Here is a 20,636-nt window from a genome sequence, read left to right on the forward strand (position 1 = left end):
CATCTTAAAAGACATTGCTCAGTGATATCGGTAGTAGCATTCCGATCCTCCTTCCGCCGTCATCCTTTTAGACTATTACAGTACTGTGTTTCAAGCCCACCGACGACAAATCTTACTCCAACTATGGTATGACATTAAGCGCCACCGGTTCGTATGCAAAGTATAGGTTTGTTCTCTTTCTCTCTTATTTAGATCTTTTACTGCCGGTACATTAAGTTGCTATTGTTCTACACGCCCTGTAATAAAATATAAATATACTTTTTCACAATAAATTTAAGTTATCCCTTTCGTCTATGTAAGAATTACGATAGGTTGAGGAGAAATGATATAAGTTTCAAAACGTCTCGACCCGCTAATTCCGCATCCGGAGTCAAATTTTCCAAATTTAAGTGGCGGATGAAGGCATTTATTTGTTATATGCAAACTTTACGAATTTTTACTCAAAAGCTATGAGCCAAATAAAAAATAATAGCAAGAACACTGTTTATTAATTTTTTTACATAAAATATGATCAAACTTATTATTTTTCAAAATTTTAATTTTTTATGTTGTCCGTCATATTAGATCGGTCATCTTGAATTTTCAAAATCTAACCTGAATTCGATTTCAACACAGGCCGGGATGTTTTGAAGTGTATAAAGTTTTTTCGTGTCATAACTGTAACTTTTATGTGCACTAAAGGATTAAGTGATCAGAATACTAATCAGAAAATTTCTTCTTCTTCGCCATCTGAACCATAATCTTATTTCGAGATCATCATCTTTCATTATCTATTATGTCTATAGATGTATCAAAGTTATACGTAAGTGCTGTACATCATGGACTAAATAACCGAAACTGTTTGGTTATATTTTGTCAAAGTATTAAAAGTAGTAAATGAAAAATATAATACATAGTCAAAAAACTCCAATTCTTAGCTATTTCAATCAGCTCAGAAGCACTGGATGATTGATCTGTTTCAAATTTTGTAGAATTATTGCATATTTATAGGTCATCATTCTCTGAATTTTTATAGCAAAATATTAAATAAATCAAACGTTATTAACGTTAAACAAATTAAAATGATAAATATTTTTCAAAAGATTATATTTTAAGAACTAATAATATAGGGACCAATTTTTTTTCAAAATATTTGGTATAACGGAGTTTCAGCTCAGTTATTTTAAAAAAATTAACGAACACGACGGAAATCGAATCCGTATCCTATGGATCCAGAAATCGGTCTATCTCTACCACTTGAGCCACGGGCGTTTCTACACTTGACAATAATCTCATTGTCTATACTAACTGTACTATACTTACTGAATCGACTTCTCGTTATATATCCTTCACCCGAAATAAAACGTACGGTCTCATTAATTACGACTGCTAAGTCGAGCAACACTTTAAGGAAAGTTACTCTGAATGCCGGGCAGCGACTCTACCACGTTATTACCCACACTATCTCTTAGTGCTTTCCTATGCTATGGCGTACTCGGCTTCAGTCAGCCAGTCCTTAAAAACAGAGATAGTGTGGCATGGGAGATAAACTTATGTTAATGAATTCAGTGGACGCTAATATAACGGAGTTTCAGCTCAGATATTTTAATAAAATGAACGAATATGTCGGGAATCGAATCCGCGTTCTATGGATCCATAGACCCCGGCGTTCTACCACATGAACCATCGCCTATCCCACACTTGATAATATTCTCATTGTCTATACTAGCTGTACTATACTTATCGAATCGACCTCTCATAATAGTGTAAAGTCTTAAGCTTTAAAAATCATTGTAACAATATACGATAATTTCTATTACAAAATGTTATCAACATTTTACTTGAACAAATTTCTATATCTCAATAGAATTAATTGAATTTTATTACTTTTATTATCTACTATAGCTATTATAGAATAAAAACATTTTGTTTTTTTATTACTCAAAGTTTGCTTACAATCTATCTTACGTATTAAGACAATAAAAAGTTTTGTTGCAATTACGGGAAACATTTTAATTATTTTACCTGTGATATTATCGAAACCGGAAACTCTACTATTCTTAATATTATTAATAATTTGTCATACTTCCTTTATTTTAATCGCTTATAACGGGGTTTTAGCTAACTCGTCGTTATAATTGAGAGGATAAAATGATTGACAGCTCGGCTTTACCAGTTACGAATGCCACGAGGCTAGTACGCTGGTGCACGTGTGGCCAAGCCCTTCGATTAGCCACAATATCAGGCAGCCTAGTGGCCCGCGTAGAGCGTCGCAGGTAGCAGTGGCTGAAAAGCGCGAAAAGTAGCGACGAGCGCAGAGAATTCGCTAAGGATAGGGAGCGAGAGTCGGACGCAAAATTAGAGAAACACGGAGAATAAGGATAAAAATAATTTATACAAAGCATCCAAGGGAAAGTACACAGAGCAGTAAGTCGGCAAAGAGAGAGAGAAGCGGCAAGCCAGCAAGAGAGAGCCAAACGAGTAGGTACTTACAATACGATGGCAATGGCCAGGCCCTCCGTACAAAGAGTATCCGCTCGCCGAACGGCGTTCCCGGACGCCGGGTGCAGTGCCAGTGGAGAAGCGCGGGACCGCCTAGCGCTAGGTCCCAGCACGCGCACACCACTCTATCAAGTCGCCGCACTACAGTACGCACTCGCAAAACACTTCTAGGCAATGCCAGGCCGAAGGTCCAAATTCTCCAGTAAAGAGGACGAAGTTGACGAACGCTAAATCGCGGCGATTGCCCAAGCAAAAGAGGACGGAAAAGCCCTTGCCTCGATGCGCGTCCAGACACGTGTCGCCCGCGTTACGTCTGCCAGTCAATTGCCGCGAGAGGCGTCCCCACTCTTTTATCGCACTTTTCGGCAGCGCGACCACACGCATACACGCATACATGCGAGCGCGACTCTCTCTGCTTGTACGCACATGAGTAGACATGCCGGGCTCTCTCTCTTACCTTACACTTCGGCGTTGTCGGCTGCTGCAGGCTGCTGTACATTATAATGTAAATTCAAGTATAGTACAAGTATATAAATTGTGTACATGCATGCGTGGGAAGAGAGAGACATAACGAATGAATTAAATTCGTTATATGCCCCTCCCCCAGACGTTGGTAACGGGAGCGGTACCAACTCGAAAGGTAGTCTCTCTCTTGAAGAAGGAAAAGAAAGGGGGAACTCCAGTTATGAAGCAAAATAGCATTTTATTTCTTAAAGTAAAAAAAAAAGGATTATTATGTGGATATGTTGTTCTCTCTCTCTTTTTACAAGAAGGGTTTTAAAATGAGACATAGTTTATACGCGCAACGGCGCGAGGAAAAGCGTAAGGGTACAAAACATAAAATAGGAGGAATTGAATAGGCACGGCCGTAAACAAAAACGAGCGCAGAAGGCGCAATCTTCTATTTCTTCTCTTAATTAAGGCAGGGCAGTCCAAGTCTAGGCGCCGGAGACGCAATCTTCTTTCTTCCTTTTGGCGACGGCGAGAAGACGGTGGTGAGATAGTCTTAGCGAGGAGCGCCTCGGGGCCCTAGCTCGGCGGAGTAATCGTACTTCTGCTCCAGGCCCTGCTCGAATTTCCAATGTTGAAAGAAATTCGGGCAGTTATCTGACCTTGACACTGAAGTCAGATTGCAACCGGAGCAGAAGCGTACCCCGTATTTTGTAGGAGTAGGACCCTCGAATTTGCCGCAAGGCTGTTCCTTGAAGCGGTTGAGCATGGCGAAGTACTGTGGGACCAAGTTTCCGTTGGCCGCGCAGTACGTCCGGCGGTCGTCTTGGGCCGCCCTGGCTGCTTCAAGGCGTTGCTCTTTGGTCCATGGCCCGTTGCTCTGAGCAGCTGATCCTGCTGCATTTGGGGCAGTGCCAGGAGGGCGGGCGATCCTCTGGGAGGCCGAGCCGGGAGAGGATCGTCGGTCGCTAGCGGCAGTGCCAGAAGAGCCAGGGGCACCTAGTAAGGTCGAGGCCCGAAGGTTGAGGGCCTCGATCCTCTCTTGGAGGACCAAAAGCTCTTGGCGCTTCTGCTCCTGTTCAGCCGCAAGGCGAGCGCTCTCGTCTTGGGCCCTTCTTGCCTCTATCCATCGAGTGGCTGCCTCTGCCAGGAAGGCCTTCTTCTCGAGCTCTCTCTCGACCTTCCTGACAAAATCCGAGGAGGCGCAGGCCCTGACGCGGGCGTCGGGATGTTCCGAAAAGTTCAGGACGTCCTGAAATGCCAGGCACTCGGCCTGCTCGGCAGCCAGCCTCGCTCGGCGGGCGCTGCGCGCAGCAGCCTCCACGGCGGCCCAGCGGTCCGGCCAGCTGGCGTTCTCTGTGTCCTGGGCTCCTTGGGCCAGTGCCTCTGGAGTCGAGGAGGAGGCAGTGCCGCCCATCAGCATACGTCCTCCGACTGGGGCTGATGCGGGAATATTGTTGTCCGCCGGTTGGCTTTGCCTTTGCGTCCAGCACTGTAGGAGATCGCTGATGCTGGGGGCTCCGGGTGTGGGAGTGTCTTGGGGATCGCCCAACGACAAGAGTTGCTGGGCAACCCAGTTCTGGAGCCTCAGCATCACTTCCATCGGTCCCTCTAGGGTGAGGGTGACTTTCTCCTGATCTCTCTTAGTCGGCCACATTCTCTGTAAAGCGTTGGAATGATGGAGTGATATACGGCTTAGTAAAAAAAAAAATTTTGTGGCAAGCTCAAGCGGGCATAAGCGGCAGGAAGCATAGGCTGCGAGAAGGGTTAAAGGCAGAAGAAGGAGTAGAAGGAGTCTTTGCCCTTTCGATGGACGATGTCAAAGTCGTAGGCCTGTAGACGCAACGACCATCGGCCCAGCTTGCCGTTTGGGCTCCTCAAATTTTGCAGCCAGACGAGGCTATGGTGATCTGTCACGACTGTGAAGTGATAGCCTTCAATATATGGTCGGAATTTTTCTATCGCCCAAATGACTGCGAGGCATTCACGTTCCGTCACCGATAACCTTCGTTCAGTGGCTGTGAGGACACGGCTAGCGAAACAAAGAGGACGTTCTTCCCCGCCAATTTTCTGGAGAAGAACCTGCCTAGGCCGGTATCACTGGCGTCGCATTCCACGATGAATGGCGCGTTGAAATCAGGCCTGGCCAAAACGGGGGCCGACGCAAGTAAGGCTTTTACTTGTTCGAAAGCCGCCCAATGCTCATCAGTCCACACATAAGTAGAATCTTTTCGGGTAAGTGAAGTAAGAGGCTCGGCTAAGGTCGCAAAATCTCCTAGGAATTTGCGATACCAAGAGGCCATGCCGAGAAAACGACGTAATTGTCGCAAATTCCTCGGCGCAGGGTAGTCTAAAATGGGCTGTACCCTTTCAGGATCAGGGCGACAGCCGTCACGATTAACTAGCACGCCGAGGTAGCGAATCTCGGGCATGCAAATCTTTGACTTCTTACGATTTATCGTAAGGCCTACCTCGTTGAGTCTTTTTAAAATTAATGTGAGCCACTTCACATGGTTGGCGAATGTCTCGGTGGCGATGATCAAGTCGTCTAAATATGCAAAAGCGAAGGGTTCCATTTCTGGCGTGATAATTTTATCTGCCAGCATTTGAAAAGTGGCAGAGCCTCCGGCCAAGCCATATGGCATTCGCACGAACTCGAACAGACCCATGCCAGGAACCGTAAAGGCCGTAATCGGTACCGACCTCTCCGTGAGAGGTATTTGCCAAAATGCTCCAGAGCAATCTAGAGCACTGATGTACTTTGCCTGTTGAATTTTACGCAAAATAACATCCATAAAGGGCAAGGAGTAAGCCGAAATTTTCGACACTGCATTGACTTTTCTGTAGTCAACGCAGAATCGATACGAGCCATCGGGCTTTAGAGTCATAACGACTGGACTTGACCACTCGCTCATGGATCTCCGGATGACTCCCATCTTTAGCATTTTGTGCACCTGAGCGTGCATCTCGTCCTCTATCTTCTTAGATACTGGGTAGTACTTTTGTTTTATGGGGCGCGTGCTGGTGAGGTCTATGTCATGCGCGATCCATCCTGTGCAGCCTAACTGTTCACCGGAGGGCTCCGGGAGCAACTCGTGCATGACTTTTTCTATCTCTGCTCTCTGCTCGTCTGTGGGATCTTCGATCCCCAGCGAGGCCAAGGCCGTTGCCTCCTCAGACTTCTCTGACGAGAGAACTGCGGGCACGCCTTCTTCGCAGCCATCAAATATCAGCTTATTTGTTTTTGGACACAGATAAGCCGAAAAGGCGCGTTTGAAGTCGGCACCAAGGGTGCACTCTGTGTCGACTTCTTTTAGAATGAGAGCATTGATAATATGAGTCACCCCTCCGATCGTGAAGGGTAACTTTACGCTACCAACGATGGGCACGTAATGACCATCTACCGCTCTTGCCCCAGGGCCCACGTACCGAAGTACGCGCCTATTTAAGGCTGCAGCCATTGAAATGGCGCTCGGGCCGAGGACTGTACGGGAAGCTCCGGTATCCCAGAGACCTCTAAACTTATAGTCGCCAACATTCACTGTCAGCCACCACCTAGGTGACTTATCGATCAGGGCGCTTGAGACAGTACCTCCATCGCCGGCTGGCTGCACGTCGGAAGGGCTAACCGGGGCTAGCATTGGGTCGCCCACCGTGTTGCACAGCGCCTGCGCTACTCCTGTCAGGCCACTGACTTCAAAGGTCCGGGTGATAGGGGGAGCCGTCTGGACCTCGCTTACTGGCTCCCGCTGGCGTTTTTTGGTTCTCCTTGATTCTCCTGCATGGGCGAGCATTCGGGACAGGTAAACTTGGTGTAGCCTGGCCAACTGCACTCCCAGCAGAATACTTTGTCGGCATCAGGACCAGATTCCTTGTTTTTGTTTTTGTCCGATTTGGGAGCGACCTTCAGAGCACGACTGCCCGATGGCCGTCCCCCACCTCTCCAGCCGGCTCGGCCACGGCCACGGTAATTGCCTCGAGGAGTGTCGCCATTGGAACCGTTCCGCGATTTCTCTGTTGCTGCCTCTAATTTTCCACCAGAGTTCTTGCTATTTGCCGGGGGAGTCGGAGGCCTGTTGAGGCCAAACTCCTTGGCTTTCTTCTCAAAAAATCTTGACATTAGCTTCTCCAGCTCGGCTTCGTGAGCTGGGGAAGCCTTGTCGTTCAAAGACGACAGGTTCACTGGCCTAGCCTTGGCAGATTTGGTCCGTGGCTTATAAGCCGCTTCGGGCCACATGCTTTGGTCTGCGGCAGGCGGTGGCTTCCACTGTCCCTGTTCATCGTCTTCAGCCTCTTGGGCCCGGGTCAGTAGCAGCTGCACGTCAGTGAGACTGTTCCTGAAGTATTTTAGCTTCTTCTTGAGTGGAGGGAGCATATTGTCAATGATGAGATTGATTTGATCCCGAATGTCCCACGGCGGATCCATCCTTCTTAGTATGGTGAGTAGCGAGACTGCGTATTCTAGTACTGGTTCATCGGCGCCCTAGGTGCGCAAGTGGGCCTCCACTGTCATGGTCCTTCTATTTTTCTTGGACTTGCTGTAAGCGGTGAGAGCCGCTTCTTTAAAATCGGCGAATGTGGACCACGCAGGCCTCATGGCACGGTACCAAAAGAGAGCTGACTTCTCGAATAGAGGGGTCATAGAATCGAGTAACTCCTCGTCTGCTACTTTATCTAATCGTTTGTTGTCCTCGATCCTCTCTAGGAACTCCTCAATACTAAGGCCTCCGCCTCCGGAAAATTTAATTTTCCATTCTCTTACTGTTTTTCCTAGATATTTGCTAGGAAGAAAGCGAGACGAAGAGTTGAATGTCGTGGCCTCTATGCCATTAGCAGGCGTGCCTCTTGGCCCTTGCTGTGTCGGCGGCACTGGTGTAGCGCTGGGCAAGTCTCCCCTCCCCCAGCACGAGCTTACGGGAGTGAGCGAGCTTGCGTAAGAGGGCCCAGGGACGCTAGAAGGGGCCGGCGAAAAGTTTGGCGACGGCTGTGATGTAGTCGCCAATGAGGGTTTAGTCGTCGAGTGAAAGATCGGTGCTTGAGGATCGAGGGACAACGGCATGTTATATCTGTCTGAGCCGTTGAGCTGGTTTGATACATCGTAATAGTTTAATTCGAATGTATCCGCGAATTGAACATTTTTGTTTTGGTAGGCGTCTAATCTAGCTTGCTCTGCAGCTTGTTGTCGGATTGTGGCCACTACTTGTTTTAACTGCTTTTGCAGCTCTTTATTGAGTGCGGCTTCACTCTCTTTTTCTTTTTGTAGCCTGGCTAGGTTAGCTTGTAACCCAGCGGCTAAATTTTTATAGTACGTGGTTAATGCCTTTAAATTTTCTTTTTCCACATCCTGAGCTTCTATATGCCTCTGGGCCTCGGCCTCTTTCCGCCAAGTTCTGTTTAACTCACGCGCGATGGCCGGGGAGGCATATTCTACTGCACCGTTTGGTAACCCTATTCGGACTGTCTTGCTGTGTTCTGTTAAAGAGGTCGTCATCGCATGCGTGTAAGTCGGTACATATGTCGAACCCGACGCACCTGTTCTAAAGGTCGTTGATTCCTGTTGTTGGATCGTATCTGTTACGATGTGTGTCGCATTCGCACCTAAAGTGAGTGACATGTCTTCTTGTATTCCTGTTGGCGAACTCGTCCGGATATTCTCTCGAGCGCCATGGCCCGTCTCAAGCTTTGAATTTTCGAAAGGCTCTAGAAGCTCATTTGCCTCTATGGCCGCGCGCAAGTCCGCACGAACTTCTTTTGGCAGGGCCTCTGACTCAAAGAATATACGGGTGAGGTGTTCACGTCTTTCGTACGCCATATTTTCGTCCTGGTTTTCAATCGCTACAAAATCTTCTGCGGTATAATCGCCGTTCAGTCTACGATACAAGCGGTTCGCGCGTTCGAATAGTGTACCGTTTGTGTGTAGTTCCAGTTGAGTTAGCATACAATCCACGTCCGTGCTAGAAAGGTCTTTTATCCACTTGCAAATTTTTTCGTCGATTTGTTCTTTAAATATTGTTAATTCGCTCAGCGACCAATTGGAGGCCATTATTATAAAATAGAGCTGTGCTATTTACAACAAATAATCAAAACAGAAGAGAAAAAAAAAGGGAACGAAAAAGGCAATGCCAAAATGACGTGGATTTTATAAGTCAACTAGACTACACGGTACAGTCAGTGTAACAAAAAAAAACCAACACGCAGGAAATTTTATACTTTAACGCACTCGAGACAACAACAACAGTAGAGTACGACGGAGAGGAAAAAAAAAGAAATTGATAACAAGTTGCTTTTAGAAAGACAAAAAAAGTCTAACTGTTGTAAAAGCTGAGCGCTGCGACTTACAAACTATACCTGTTATATATATACACACATAACCATGCGCACGCTACGTGAATTGACTGGCCGGCGAACGAAATTCGGTAGAGTCGATTATCGTACTCTACTCGTAATTCGGCCAAGCCTTGAGGACGTACGACTGAAATTTTCTGTATATAAAATTTTGTTTCTAAATATCTCAAGGCCAAGCTCGGAGCTTATGAGTGTCGCGCGGCGTATATGCTTCGCTTCGTATTTACTACTTTGCGCGGCCTGACTCTCGCGCGTAAACAAAGGGGGGAAGGCGCGCACGTTGTTGATGTCCGCGCCGAGTTTCGAATTCCGTAGGCGCTGGAATTCTCGAGAAACGTTTGCGCTCACAAAGATTTCCTCTCGTCGCACTATCTGCCACACAAAGAAAAGTTGCCAAATCAGAGGTTGGGCGCCAATATAACGGGGTTTTAGCTAACTCGTCGTTATAATTGAGAGGATAAAATGATTGACAGCTCGGCTTTACCAGTTACGAATGCCACGAGGCTAGTACGCTGGTGCACGTGTGGCCAAGCCCTTCGATTAGCCACAATATCAGGCAGCCTCGTGGCCCGCGTAGAGCGTCGCAGGTAGCAGTGGCTGAAAAGCGCGAAAAGTAGCGACGAGCGCAGAGAATTCGCTAAGGATAGGGAGCGAGAGTCGGACGCAAAATTAGAGAAACACGGAGAATAAGGATAAAAATAATTTATACAAAGCATCCAAGGGAAAGTACACAGAGCAGTAAGTCGGCAAAGAGAGAGAGAAGCGGCAAGCCAGCAAGAGAGAGCCAAACGAGTAGGTACTTACAATACGATGGCAATGGCCAGGCCCTCCGTACAAAGAGTATCCGCTCGCCGAACGGCGTTCCCGGACGCCGGGTGCAGTGCCAGTGGAGAAGCGCGGGACCGCCTAGCGCTAGGTCCCAGCACGCGCACACCACTCTATCAAGTCGCCGCACTACAGTACGCACTCGCAAAACACTTCTAGGCAATACCAGGCCGAAGGTCCAAACTCTCCAGTAAAGAGGACGAAGTTGACGAACGCTAAATCGCGGCGATTGCCCAAGCAAAAGAGGACGGAAAAGCCCTTGCCTCGATGCGCGTCCAGACACGTGTCGCCCGCGTTACGTCTGCCAGTCAATTGCCGCGAGAGGCGTCCCCACTCTTTTATCGCACTTTTCGGCAGCGCGACCACACGCATACACGCATACATGCGAGCGCGACTCTCTCTGCTTGTACGCACATGAGTAGACATGCCGGGCTCTCTCTCTTACCTTACACTTCGGCGTTGTCGGCTGCTGCAGGCTGCTGTACATTATAATGTAAATTCAAGTATAGTACAAGTATATAAATTGTGTACATGCATGCGTGGGAAGAGAGAGACATAACGAATGAATTAAATTCGTTATACGCTTTGATTGGTGTACTGTCTTGGACGCCTGAACCTTCTACTAAGATTTCTTCTTTTTCAGTGATTATTCTTTGATGAGACTTGAATATTGTGCTAACATGATTTACGAACGTTTCAGCTGTTTCCTCGTCCCATCTTACCCAGTTACCACCAAGTTTTCTGATAGACGCTATAAATGTCGTTGGTCTTTTAAGTCGTTTAGTAGCTTTCCATAATGAGTAATTTGTTGCTTCTGTAAAACTTAGTGATTTGAGATAATTCTACGTTTGTGTGTTTTTTCCTTCGTAAAACATTTTCTTTCGATCTTTAGTTGCTTTATTTAGGTAGTTTTGTCTTAACTCGATCTAGTATTTGATACCTTTTTTTTAATAATCTCTTTTCTTTGAATTTTTGGGTTATTTTAGTAGACGTGATTTGCTGTGTTTTATTTCTTTTCATTGTAGTAGAGCATTTGTTAATAATTTCATTTAGAATTACGTAGAGTGAGTTGATACTGCTTTCTATATTATTAGCTGTTTTAAGAGGATAGTTACACGTTATACGTTCCTCTATATAAATAGTATATTGTTTTCGATCAACTTTTATGTTATTATTTACTTTATTGAATCTTTAATAACTAGTACCGGTCAATGATCTGATGATAAATCTAATCATGATGACACTTCAAAATAATTTTTGTTTATATTTTTTACTATGGCAGAGTCAATCAAATCCGGAAGTCTGTTTATATTTTTAGGTCAGTGTGTTGATTTTTCATTGGATATCGGAAAGTAGTTATTTTTTTGTAGTATTTCATAGAGTACTCTGCCTCTGTAGGTTGAAGCTGATGATCTTGATCCTCATCACGGATGTTTCACGTTATAATCGCCTATAAAGCGATTTCCTAGTGTATTGAAAAAGTCTAAACAAAAAAATCTGTAATTATTTTGTTCAGAGGATAGTAAACAACTGATATAGTTATCGGTCTATCTTTATCTTTGATGATTACACTGTTTGCTTATAAGTAGATTTCACTACAGAAGTGTGAATGTAGTGGTTTATATTTATTTTGATTATAATCGCAGTACGTCCATGTGTTTTACTAAGCGGGTGATTGGTTTTATGTACAGTGTAGTTTGGTATATTAAGATAATTTTTACATGTAATGTGTGTTTCTGATAACAACATGATGTCTATATTGTCATAGATTAAAAATACTTTTAATTCAAGATGCTTCTGCACAAGACCGTTTGCGTTCTAGATAGCGAGTTTTAAATTGATCATTATGCCATTTTGTTTACTAGTACAGTAAAAAGATTTAACATAGTATCCATTCTTTGCATCAGCTGCTTCATCATGTGTTCGAATTTATTATTTGTGCTATTTCGTTGGTTTGTCTACTTAGCTCTGATTGAACAACTATTTGTTTTTTTATCTCACTTTGATCGTTCTGTTTTGATATAACCTATGTAAATGCTATGTTTGGCGTTGGCATCTAAATTTGAATTTCGACTTTGATGAACTTGAATACTGTTTTGATTTAATATTTTTCCTCGTAGTCTAGAAAATAGTTATAGCAATACTGTAATTTTTTAATAACTGCGTATTTTTTATAAGTTGCAGTGTGATTTCCTTTGCAATTTGCACATGTTACGTCTTTTTTTGTTTAATAGGACGTTCTTTAGTTTGGTGTTGTTCAACACAGTTCACATATATAACACTTTTATAACAATAGTTTTTTGTATGCCCGTATTCTTGGCAGTTCTGACATTGAGGAATTTTTCTTTTAACGTTCAGTGGCTCGAATTTGATTACCGTGTTTAAGAGTCGGTTTTCTTTATATATTTCCTGGCTTTTATAATCTCGTTCAATTTCAACTGTGAAAAGCGACAATGGTAGTTTTGTGATGCGATGCCTCATATTATGAATACTTTATAGCCATGTTCTTATATGTCTGTTTTCAATTCAATTATATCAATTCACGGGTGAATACTTCTTAATATAACTTTGAAACCTTTTTCTTATTTGGTAAGTGTAAAATTGCGTGTTTCTTTCTTTCAATGCAGTAATATTTGGTAAATATTTTTCCGAAGTTGTCGGCTAAATTTTAATTTTGTTTTATTCTATCACTTTCAAGGTAATTTTCTTTGGCTATTGTGTTCAGTAGATTTTCTTTAGTAGACGGTTAAATATTCTGTACATTGTAAATGAAAATCGAGGGAAATTTGCTTTTCGACTTATTTGCTTCATTGTTTTCTTCTTCGCTATGATTTTCTTTAATTTCTTTATTTTCTTGAAGTATTTCGTATCTGTTGCTTGTGTTACTTAACCAGTAATTTGATTATTGTGCTCGTCGTTTTCTAAATTGAGTTTGAGTTTCTGTGCTGATTCTCTGTCTTTTATAATTTACAGTCTTCTAGTTTTTAGTTTGGTGTTTATTAGGAATAAACATATCGTCCCCTGTTTGAGTGGCCATTTCGGCTGTTATTTTTTTTTGTTTTAAGATACTACTGATGAACTTTAAACGTAACTGTCACTTCACTTAGTTTGCTAACATTGTAGCTTTTCGAGTAAAGCATAGTTTCAACACGTCTTCTTCCCTCAAGGAGCAAACGCTGACTGGAATAAAAACTAACAGTGGAATTTTTTCGTGAGCTGTTATGGCAAAAGTGCTTACAATGGAATTGGAGGAGAAGTAACAAAGCTTGGTCGAAATGTTAGCATGAAAGGTAAAATTATAAGTAATGAGTTAAAGGTACATAAATGGACATTGCAAGCAATGTCTAAAACTAGTTTTATATACTATCGTAATAAAGACCGTGATAAAGTTGAAATACGAGGTGTGTTCAAAAAGTACCCGGAATTATCGTTTTTCCAAAAAAATATTTATTTATTCGTTTACATCAATGTGGTCCCCTTCAAAGTAATCCCCCCAGATATAATACACTTATGCCAGCGTTTTTTCCAATCTTCGAAGCACTCTTGATATTCACTTTTTGGTATGTCCTTGAGCGCTCTCAGCGATTCGGCCTTTATTTCTTCAATCGAGGAAAAACGCCGTCCTTTCATGGGTCTCTTCAACTTTGGGAACAGGAAAAAGTCATACGGAGCCATATCTGGTGAATATGGAGGTTGGGGCACGACTACGGTATTGTTTTTGGCCAAACAATTACGAACAAGCAACGACGAGTGAGCAGGTGCGTTATCGTGATGCAAAAACCATGAATTGTTTTTCCATAAATCGGAGCGTTTTTTTCGGATAGCTTCACGCAAACGTCGCATAACTTCAAGGTAATACTCCTTATTAACCGTACGACCTTGTGATAAGAACTCATGATGTACCACGCCCCTGCAGTCATAGAAAACTGTAAGCAAAACCTTCACATTTGATCGAACTTGACGTGCTTTTTTCGCTCTTGGTGACGTTGAATGTTTCCAGGTGGACGATTGTGCTTTGGTTTCGACATCATAACCATACACCCATGTTTCATCACCAGTTATGACCCTTTCAAGCAAACTTGGATCGTCGTTGACGTCGTTTAACAGCTCCTGAGCGATGTTCATGCGATTGTTTTTTTGGTCAAAGTTCAGTAGTTTTGGAATGAATTTTGCTGCCACCCGTTTCATGCCCAAAACATTTGAAAAAATGTTATGACCTGAGTCTGATAAACCCCCTCCGGTCTGTATCGCGTCTATTAGTCTCGGTCTCAGTAATTGTTCAAAGAGTTTACCAGTCGTGTCAAGTAAACTCAACGGTCGGTAAACCGAAGGCGTGCTAGGATCGCTCCTACCTTTTGGGATAAGAACGAGCCTTGCCACCTTCCACCGATCGCTGAACGTTCCTGTCGCCAAGCACGTGTTGTACAGGTCAAGGAGTATCTCCGGCCGTAGACGAGCCACAAGCCGGAGGATCTCGGACAGTACTCCGTTCGGTCCCGGTGCCTTACCCGTCTTCATCGCATTCGTTGCTCTGATGAGCTCCTCAACGGCAAAAGCGGGGGACATTTGTGCGTCCACGTCGTCCATCACGTTTGTCCTGATCGATTGCGTCCGAAACAATCAGTCAACAATCCGTCCAGCATCCTCCAGCATCGCGTCCTGCTGTCCCGTATTGCTTTCGTCAGCGTCTTCCGTGCTGCTTTGTATATGGCTTGGAGGTTTTCCCTTTCGGGTGCGCCTCCTGCCCTTGTCACTCGTCGCCAATTTGTCAGGCATATCCTGCGTAGCTCGGCTATCTTGTTTGTCCACCAGTATTGTGGTTGTCTTTGTTGTATCTCTCGACGTTTCTGCATTGTACTTCTGCACAAGATGTCTATGAATTTGGTCGTCTCGTCTGTCAATCTTTCCACTCTTTACCGGCCCGTCAGTTCGGGGGGAATTCTCTCCCCTGGAGCCGGTGCTGCCATTAGCTCTTCCGAAAATTTTCGTCCGTCGAGTTTACGTAGATTCCACCGCGGGGGTTGGTGGGTTCTCGTTCCCGTCCGTCCCACCACTTCGAAGACGATGTACGGGTGATCGCTGGCTGTGTAGTCTTCGATGACCCGCCATCCCCTCAGCCGTGGCAGAATTCTGTCCGACGTCATCGTGACGTCGAGGATGGAGTCTCCGACACCTGGCCGTCTGTACGTCGGTGTATGTCCCGTATTTACCATTGCTAGATCGAGCTTTGCGACCATTTCCAGCAGTAGTCGTACGCATCGATTCATTTCGTTCATTCCCCACTCGGTCGCCCTCGCGTTAAAATCCCCGCAACGATGACATCCCCGGGCAGGTCCCTGATCCCGTCTTCTATGAGTGCCGCCTTTCTTTCGAACTCCATCGTGATGCAATTGGATGACAGGTAGACGCTGAGATAAGTGACAGCGCCAACTGTGACCCAGACATAGTCGTCCCCGACACCGCAATTGGAGACTATAGATTGGGCACCACCCCTTACCCAGATAGCAGTGGTCCTGTCTCGTTTATAATGTATGTTTGGGTCATCTTTCTCGTGTATGGTTCACTCAGGATCAGGATGTCCGCGTTATATTCGTCGGCTATATGAGATAGGAGCATGTCTGCAGTCCTACTTCGATTCAGGTTTCTCTGAATTATTCTGTCCGTCCTCCGGCCCGTCCCTTGCACTCCTCCAGCGCGGCCCGGAAAACGGTACATCTGCCACTTCCGGCAAGATAGGCGACGTCCCTGTGCCCGGCCTCGGAGCAGAATGGACAGACCGGCTTGTTTTTACATTCCGTTACGTAGTGTCCGAATGTGCCACACTTGCGGCAGCATTTCGTCCAGTCCTTTCCTGTGCATTCAGCTTTCACATGGCCGAAGCCCAGGCATCTGTAACATTTTGTCACCGTCAGTCGTTTCCGAACGCGGCAATGCAACCAGCCAATTCCGATCCGACCACACCGAAGCAACGCATCGGCTTCCTGCGATTCCAATTCACAGACCGCCATATACTGCTCTCGTCCGCGTCTCGTAATGCAGTCTAGACCCATGATCTCCAATTGGATCTTGGAGGTCATGGCCCTGACACTGCCCGCTTCCCCGAATGCATCTTGGATCTGTCGTCCAAACATCTCGCGTCCGTCCGGCTTGTCTGCGTCTACCTGTAGCTTCAGAAGACATAAGCCGTTCTTCGTCTTCCGAAAAGTTGTCACCTGCACGTGACTCTCCTTCGTCGAGGATCGATCGTCATTCGTCTTTTCCGTACTATATCGGAGTATGTCGTGTCCGTGCTCGGCCTGATCAGGACAGCCAGTCCCTTTTTTCGGTGTACCGGTCCGCCTCTGTCAGACCGATTCTTTGCGTCCATTTGCTTTTTTGTCTTTTCTATTCTTTTTCGTGTTACCGTCTGCCAGTCCTTGGTCGGTTCCGTCGCGTCGGTGGCCTCTTTTGTGAGGGCTCCGGCGTGGTTTCGGCCGGCGAACGTTTCCGTTTCGTCCGTGGCGTTTCTTCATTATTCTCCGCTGTCGTGTCTATATTGCTGTTGTCTTAGGCACGTCTTCCCGAAACTGTGTCCGATCGTTTGTGCAGCGCAATGTCCACAGTCTCGAGAATTGTCTTAATTCCCATCTTCACTATCATATTCATGTTCTTTTGCACATTTGCTGCTTTGGCCATTTTCGTCGCCATCTATTGTATGAGCCACAGCAGTTCCGTCACGTCTCGTGTGTCGTTTGTTATTGTGGGTGTTCGTCCTATCATTGGTTCGTGGCTATCAGCGGCAGAGGCGTAGCTCACCCCGCTGCCGCCGCTTGACACGCTGTCCGATCTCTGCCGTCTTGGTAAGTTCAGTAGATTCTGATTCGTGTCGTTGTTTCGTGTCGTCCTCCTCATCCCCGTGCACAAAGTGCGGCCCTCAAAATCCGTGCCGCTGCCCGTGACCATCGGGGCTTTCACCCGATCGGAACCCGGAGTGGTTTCCCCCTGAGAAGGGGTTACCACTTGAGGTATATCTATGTTTTTTTTTGTGCATATTCATATTTTTTGTTTCGTCCCGTTGTACTAAAGGTCCCTCGTGGTCGCGACTCCACGAACCGCGCTAGAACAACGCACGGCCCGTGAGGTCCCCCTTCCTCGAACCTGTGTGTTCAGTGTTCCCCCCTGTATAGTGTGCGTGATTGTGAATAATAATAATAATTATTATTATTGTTATTATTATTATTATATAATTAATTGGAGTTTATATTAAATGATAAAATATTCTTTATGCGGCAGCAATTTAAACAACGTCGATATGAAGCCTGATTAAGCGTAGAGAGAAAGTATTATTATCGTTTAATTATTTTAAGCTTAATGTAAAAACGGCAAATTTTCGGAAAATTAAATATAAGTTGAAGGATAATTTGTATTGAATAAAAATAACTTTCAAATACTCCGATTCAAAAGATGTTCCGCCGTGCCGTACCCTGTCAAGTGGGCCTAGCGTTCGGACGGATGACAGAGCATCTTCTTTTAATCGGTGTCATGAGTTTCGATATGTTGGACATTTAAATTTTATAACGTATAGAAAAAGCCCTCAGAAATGTATATAAGGAAGAATTAAAAAAAAACATAATTAGGTTTGAAAATATAGGTTTTCGGAAACTTTTTATTAATTTTTTAAAAAGTTTATAAAATAGGATCTAAATAGTATTTTATTATAAAGATTTTAAAAAATGATGACCTCTATATATATAGAAATTACGCGTAGTTTCAAAAAAAATCCCTCTCACCGTGATTCTGAGCTGATTGTCTGTGAATTACCCATGTAGATTCTGTTACCATGAAAATAAACAAGCGAACGTTTATGAGAAAAAGTATCTGGATAATATTAAGACTTATAGTAGTAAGTAGTAGTGACTGAATTACAGCATCATTTTAAATGTTATGTTAAAAATAGTGCTTTTAAGCAAGGTAAAATGGCTTTGAAAAGCACTTTTTCTTTGTTATTTGTAAATAAAGCCATCGTAGTGGTTGCAATCTGCAATCGGACGATAGATTTTGAAACTAGATTTAATTTTTCATATTTTGAAAACATAATTTATAGTCATTGAGGTTAAAAGTTCCTAAATTTATATCAACTTCAGACACTGAAACTGTTTTATATTTTCAAAGCGTTAGGTGCAAACTTATTATTTGATAGGTTGTGAGCTTTCATCTTGCATGAATTAGAAAATAAATATCGTTAACCTAATATATTATAATATAAGTGTTTGATGATCACTAGAAATATAATTATGAATTTATTTTTTGATTGCAGATTGTTAAAAAAATTAACGTTCAACCTATGGTCGACGAAGATATTGAAGAAAATGAATGTTATAAGTTCGTAAAAAAAATTGAGATGGAAATAGCTCCCCGGGCATCATCTGCTCCTCCCTTACCACCACCAATGATTGCAGTGAATTTATTCAAAGGACGACCAGCGAGTGCTGGTGAACGATCACATGAGGTAATTTCTCTGAAATCTAATAACGGAAGTTATCATATAAATGGCGAAAGTGAGCCTAATACACCAGATATGACCATTGGCAGTCAACCTCCGTCTCCATGTGAATGTAATATTCAAGAAGCGATGGTGATATGCCGACAGTGTGGAGCATTTTGTCACCACGATTGCATTGATCTCCAATGCATTTGCGCTAGTTGTCAATACACTAAAGTACTTTAGTTTAAATGAAATTCGTTTTGAAAATATCCTAATAAAACTATACCTCTTTTTTATTAATTATTTCAATTAGATACTCAGAATCATGCATATTTAAATAGTATTAAAAATGCTATTATGGAGTAATCTATGTATATAACAAGTATTATGATAAAAGTGCCATGTTTATTTTAATTAAGCACAATATTTTTACTAGTTCTAGTACCAATTATTTAGTTTCGTGTAGTTTATATCAAAAGGTTCATTGATCTGGATAATGTAAATAATAAAACAGAAAAGAATGTTTTATAATGTCAGTTGTTCCTGTAGAAGTTGATTCCACCATTCTATTATGAAATTTCATCAACATTACAAAACCAAAGCTATCGAATTTACCTATGATCCTCCACAAGTTTTTGCAACTTAGCTCCTTTATATCCTACTCACACTCATCTACAATTGTCGATATGCCTTTTACACATTAAATCGTGATTTATTTAACAATAATATCATCAAGCGCATTTTTATGACTTTGAAATAGAAATCTCTAAAGTAAATTACCTTATTCATAAATGATGTGATAATATTATTAGAAGTTACCAAGACAATTCTAAGTACGGTCTTCGATTCGCTGAGAAGTCTCATTTCCTCCAAATATTACATATAAATAATCCTTGCTATGTCGAAAACTTCTCATTTACCAAAATTGTTGAGTAAGAAAGACAAGACTTACAAGATGACAACATAAAATCGTTCTCTTTTAGCATAAATTTATTTTAAATTTTTTATTACACAACGGTTTTTCTTGAACTTGTCTTCTTACAATAACATTGCTCAAAGATTGTAATACATAATTGCAGTTGCTAAAGGTAAGAGAGAATGTATAAAGGTAGACATGAAAATGTATTAATTTTGGGTATAAATTATCGTAAAAATGTTTAATTAATGATGTAGTCTAAAATAGTAACGTTGTGTGAAAATTAATCTGATATATTGGTCGATTCTGAAACATATGAAGAGTTTAGTGTCATTAGATAATCACGATTGAATGTTAGTTGACGTGCGCATAGTAATCACTAGTGATAGTGGTGATCAATCCTTGCTAGCAGCCGTTATGTCAGTGCATATTGATATTACGCGAGTATGGTGAAATATCAATAATAATATGAATATAAATTATTCAAAAATACAAATGTAATATAATGCAATTACACATATAATTATTGCATATTGCGCAATAAGTGTACTGATATGGTGTGCTTAGGCCGAACTGAAGATAACGCGACTGCTTGACGGCACACTGAGTTTTACCTGCTCAGAGCACACCATCCTAATCCTCGGACCATCGAAAACACCGTGCGAAGGTTAAGAAAACCGGGTAATGTCGTGGTTAGGAATCATGATGGAGGTCGACAACAACAATACGATCGCCTTTATGACCCTATCGTCATAGATTTCACCACGGGTCCGACAGATAGCTTGCTATCTGTTTCGCGGCAAGTCTTGGAGGTGTTAGATGTGCTGTGTTCGTATTGCACTATACAAGGGATCATGAAGGATGATTGGCAGCATGTCTATCTCCAGCGGATGCCGACACTAAATAAGTGTATAATTTTTTATTTTACGATAGCGGTCATGTTAGTTCCGACACAACGGGAGGGAAAAAGGAAAGTGGGCGGTCCTGTACCTTCGATCTCCTCTCGGAAACTTTGTTTATTTTCATATTTTGATCGATCATATGTCGGTTTGTATTAAAGGTAATGAAACGTTGAATAATTTATTTTGAATATATTTCCTATCGTTTTAAGATAAAACCTTGTATGTGTAATTTTAATAGTTTTGAAGCGTTTGA

General features: G+C 43.1%; 1 protein-coding gene across 3 annotated transcripts in view; it reads left to right on the forward strand.

The window, feature by feature from the left end:
• Positions 1-19,075, forward strand: part of LOC131675495 (kinesin-related protein 4) — a 596,376-nt gene extending 577,301 nt beyond the window's left edge. For all 3 annotated transcript variants that reach the window (XM_058954494.1, XM_058954493.1, XM_058954495.1), the window contains one exon: positions 18,398-19,075. In XM_058954494.1, coding sequence (XP_058810477.1) covers positions 18,398-18,808 — 411 coding nt within the window. In that variant the 3' untranslated portion in view covers positions 18,809-19,075. The remainder of the gene's footprint in view (positions 1-18,397) is intronic.
• Positions 19,076-20,636: the final 1,561 nt, after the last annotated feature.

Source organism: Phymastichus coffea, unplaced genomic scaffold (genome assembly GCF_024137745.1).
Source record: "Phymastichus coffea isolate CEN01 unplaced genomic scaffold, Cenicafe_Pcof_1.1 PCOF00024, whole genome shotgun sequence".
NCBI lineage: Eukaryota > Metazoa > Arthropoda > Insecta > Hymenoptera > Eulophidae > Phymastichus > Phymastichus coffea.